A 4,192-nucleotide genomic window follows, 5' to 3' on the forward strand; every position below is an offset into this window, starting at 1 on the left:
CTAGCGCGAGTAATCTGCCGATAACGCCGCGAAAGCGTAAAACAAATGGTATTGAATTCTTTAGCTGCCCGAGTGTAACTAGGAGGATCTTGTGACTCCAATGCAGCAAAAGCGGCGTCAATTGGGTCCATTTTGATTGTATACGATAGAGTTGAATTTTTGGTGTTTTTGGATTTCGGTGTGCATTATTGAGTGGGACCGTGCATGGAGTGCGGCGGACTTCTGTATGCAGAGCTCTTATCTCAGTAAGCGACTTAGACGGCAAACGAGACAGTAAATCTCACTAGTACTTAATTAGTATAGCTTTATATAGAACCCCTGCTAGCTTTATTAAACCCCTACTAGCGTTATATAACCCCTGTAATTATAAGCGCTGTCTCGTTTGCTGTCTAAGGGCCTTTCGTGCGAAAATGTATGAAGGTCGACTTAAGACTGGTATCTCTTTCCCACCTTTTCTAATGCCCTACTTTTTAAGAATATTTATATAAAAACCCTATAGTATAAAAGAAAGTTGTTAAAATTACAGGTAGAAAAACATAGAGTGACTTTTTTGGGTCGACTCGTGAGCTTCGCCTGGAGCCCCCCAACGCCTCGAAACACCATAACCCCCCGACCCCACCCCCCCAGCAAAGCTTCGATAGAGCTTCAAGCAGAGCTTCGATAGAGCCTCGAGCAGAGCTTCGACAGAGCCTCGAGCAGAGCCTCGAGCAGAGCTTCGAGCAGAGCCTTGAGCAGAGCTCGAGTAGAGTTTCGATAGAGCTTCGATAGAGCCTCGATAGAGCTTCGATAGAGCCTCGATAGAGCTTCGATAGAGCCTCGAGTAGAGCTTCGAGTAGAGCTTCGATAGAGGTTCGAGTAGAGCTTCGATAGAGGTTCGAGCAGAGCCTCAATAGAGCTCGAGCAGAGCCTTGTGTACAGCCTTGTGTAGAGCTTTATGCAAGCGTTTATGCAGATTTTCGTGCAGACGTTTATAGAGACGACGGAGACGTTCGTGTAGACGTTTATAGAGAGGATTATAAGCTTCCTAGTATATTAGTGCTGGGGACGCGTTGGTGTCTACCCAAATACTAGAAGCGCGTAACTCATAAGGAAGTGGTGTCCCTATTATAAAAAAGTAATCGATTATAGAGGAGACTGGTTTAACTTAACTTATTAGCTTATTAGGTTAAATAGGTATTATTAGGGAGTTAAATATACAGGTAAAAGTGTCTCTTATATAAAATTGCGAAAATTAAAGTTAAGCGCTGCACCACAGGCCCTCAGACGGCAGGGCAAACTTGAGGTCGGTAGATAGCTAATTGGTTGAAAAAAAGTGGCGTTTCTTAGGATGGAAACTAGTGATACTTTAGTATTAGTGAGTGCGCCTTCAGTTTGCCCTTGCCGTCTAAGTCGCTTACTGAGATAACAGAGCTCCGCTTTCACCAACAACGCAGAGAGCTAGACCAAGCCATGAACGGCCAGTATTAAGGCGGACTGGGTCATGCCTTAACTGAGTGCATTCCACCACAGATACATCTCCTTTAGCCTCTGCTGGTGGTTTGTAGGATGATCCAAAATTCTCGTCCCCCATCTCGTCGCGCATGTCCTTGTTATTCTCAACATGGCTAAGGACGAGGCAATTGAGCTAGCGATTCGCGGAGGCGCGGAGCGCGGTGACCCAGGGTCTCCTTCGAAGGATCAATCGCACGCACCCTCCCTCAGGGAACGGCTGGACGTAAGTTGCCTTCAACCTCCTCATGTGTCTTTTGCAACTCTTAATCGCTCTATAGAGGTTTATTACTTTAAAGCCTGCTATAGCCTTCGGACTCACAATCCTCTCTTCCTGGGAAGGTATTGGCATTACTCTTGGCGCCGGCTTGCTCAATAGAGGCCCGACTGCTTTAGTGTGGGGACTGCTTCTGTCAACAATCGGATTAATCGCCATCGCTTTGAGCCTTGCTGAAATGGCATTGATGTGAGTAGCTCTATTAGGCCCCAAAAACCCTTAGTTAGCTTATCGCATTGGAGAACGCCCGTGGTTGGGGCGCAATATCGTTGGACAGGCCTGTACGCCCCACGCGTCATGACACCCGCCTTCTGGAGCTTGGTCCAAGGTGAGTTCAGTCATAAACAAGACTTCTTATTGATCCCTCGCTGACAACTCCGTAGGATGGCTAACGGTGAGCACCTCATTTGTCCGTACAACGTTTCTCAAGCCCTAATCAATTGATATCCCTCCTAGACTTTTGCCTGGATCTCACTCATTACTGCCGGAATGTACATCGCCGCTTCAATCACGCAAGGAGTGATCGCATTAAATAACCCAACATACACTCCACAGCTATGGCACGTCACTTTGTTAATGTATGCGTACCTTGTATTCGTCGTCGTTCTGAATATCTATGCGAGAAAGCTCCTGGTGGTAATTGAGATGTTTGGTGGTGTTATACATTTCGCTTTCTTTATCGCCACAATCATCACTCTAGCGGTTACGGGACCCAAGAGTTCTGCGTCATTCGTTTTCACAGAATCTTTCTTCGGCTTAAGCGGGTGGTCGAACCATGCGGTTCAGTGGTGCCTTGGTTTACTAAGTAGTACCGCCGTTCTAACGGGTAAGGCTGGAACAATCCTCTTAATATGTCCACTTAACTCATCCGCGACTAGGTTTCGATGGGGTGATCCATTTGAGTGGTGAGGTAAAAGACGCACCAAGCAAGGTCCCGCAGAGCATGGTTCTCAGCGTTATCATCAACGCTGTTCTGGCATTTGCATTCATTATGGTCCTGTTGTTCTTTATCGGTGATCCTATGGCGGCACTCGGAACCGCGACCGGATATCCGGTGATAGAGATCTACCTCCAAGCAACCGGTTCGACTGCAGGCGCTACCGTATTAACTTACTTCATAATTGTCCCACTTATCGTGTCTAACTTTAGCGTATTAGCATCGGTAACACGTCTTGTGTGGGCATTTGCAAGGGACAACAGACTTCCTTTTTCCTCGTTCTTTAGTGCCGTATGTCCAACAATTCCAAGATAAGGTTGAACTGTTACTAATATTATACAGATCCACCCTACCCTTCGAGTACCGATAAGAGCACTCGGGCTAGTCGTCGCCATTTGCATATTAATTGGCCTTATTACTATCGGGAACACAGCCGCGTTCTTCGCTATTATCTCCCTCTCCGCTATTTCGCTATATATCTCATATTTATTTCTAATCTCCTTTTTCCTCCTCCGCAAGCTTGGAGGGCGGCATCCTTTATATAGGCCGTTTAAGCTAGGCCGGCTTGGGATCCCGATTAATATCTTTGCGGTCTGCTGGTGCATCTTCGTGATTATCTGGCTGCCGTTTCCGCCTATCCTACCGGTTACGGCGGCGAACTTCAATTATGGGGGCCCGATCATGGCGGCCGTTATTATTATTGCGTTGCTGGATTGGTGCATTAGCGGACACAAGCGGTTTTAGGTCCCGGCGGATCCATATAAGGATTAGGAGAACATATGCACCATTGGAAGGGTGTACATGTGTTTGCAGCGGGTGTAAGTATAATTGGAAAGGCCATTCGCTTATTATGGTCCTAGCATATAGTAACAATGCAGAACCCCCCGTAGCGCATTTTCTGGGTTGCCTAGAAATGAGAGAAAGATAAATTAATATCTAAGCTGTAAATAAAAAGAGTATAAATGTAGAATTTTAGTGTCTAACCTATTATTTAATCCCAGATAAAGAAATTTACGCTAATTCGCTAACTATATAAGACCATACTAAAGATAAATTAATTACTTAATAAATAGACTAGCCTAGCTGTAGATTAAAGTACAACAACTTTATAACCAAATAGTTTAACTACTAAATCCTAACTTTAAGGCGGAGGCAAGTGCTAATAAAGTAAAAATATTATAATATAAAATCATTAACCTTAAATCTAAACTTAAAAAAGCTTAAGCCTAGCTAAAAGATAGAGAACTTATAGGCTCCTAGTAGGTCTAAATAATTAATAACCTTATATACTAAATGGAAGTACTTTAAGCTACTATATTTTAGAAAACTCTTAAAGCTATAGGCTAAGCTTTAAAAGTATAAGCTAGTTAGGAAAAAACCTAACAATATTATACTATTACTAAAAAGACTAATAATAATGTTATTATATGTAAATTTAGTTTACTATAGAGAGAGAGCGCTACTGCCTACCTTGTAGATATTAGAGAGAT

The 4,192-nt window shown here is 43.9% G+C and overlaps 1 protein-coding gene across 1 annotated transcript; it reads left to right on the plus strand.

The window, feature by feature from the left end:
* Positions 1-1,440: 1,440 nt before the first annotated feature.
* On the plus strand, positions 1,441-3,642 carry K441DRAFT_671281 (amino acid permease). Its single transcript, XM_067650406.1, has 7 exons — positions 1,441-1,714; positions 1,770-1,954; positions 2,008-2,093; positions 2,149-2,159; positions 2,222-2,591; positions 2,644-2,993; positions 3,045-3,642. The coding sequence occupies exons 1-7, from the start codon at positions 1,601-1,603 to the stop codon at positions 3,444-3,446; spliced, it is 1,518 nt and encodes a 505-aa protein (XP_067496578.1). The 5' UTR covers positions 1,441-1,600; the 3' UTR covers positions 3,447-3,642.
* The last annotated feature ends 550 nt before the right edge of the window (positions 3,643-4,192 follow it).

This window comes from Cenococcum geophilum (assembly GCF_001692895.1).
Source record: "Cenococcum geophilum 1.58 unplaced genomic scaffold K441scaffold_95, whole genome shotgun sequence".
In the NCBI taxonomy this organism is placed as follows: Eukaryota; Fungi; Ascomycota; class Dothideomycetes; order Gloniales; family Gloniaceae; genus Cenococcum; species Cenococcum geophilum.

Coding starts and splice junctions, on each gene's coding strand:
- K441DRAFT_671281 (XM_067650406.1), top strand. CDS start 1,601: ATGGCTAAGGACGAGGCAATTGAGCTAGCGATTCGCGGAGGCGCGGAG. Junction 1,955..2,007: donor CTTGCTGAAATGGCATTGAT/GTGAGTAGCTCT, acceptor ATCGCATTGGAG/AACGCCCGTGGTTGGGGCGC. Junction 2,994..3,044: donor TTTCCTCGTTCTTTAGTGCC/GTATGTCCAACA, acceptor AATATTATACAG/ATCCACCCTACCCTTCGAGT.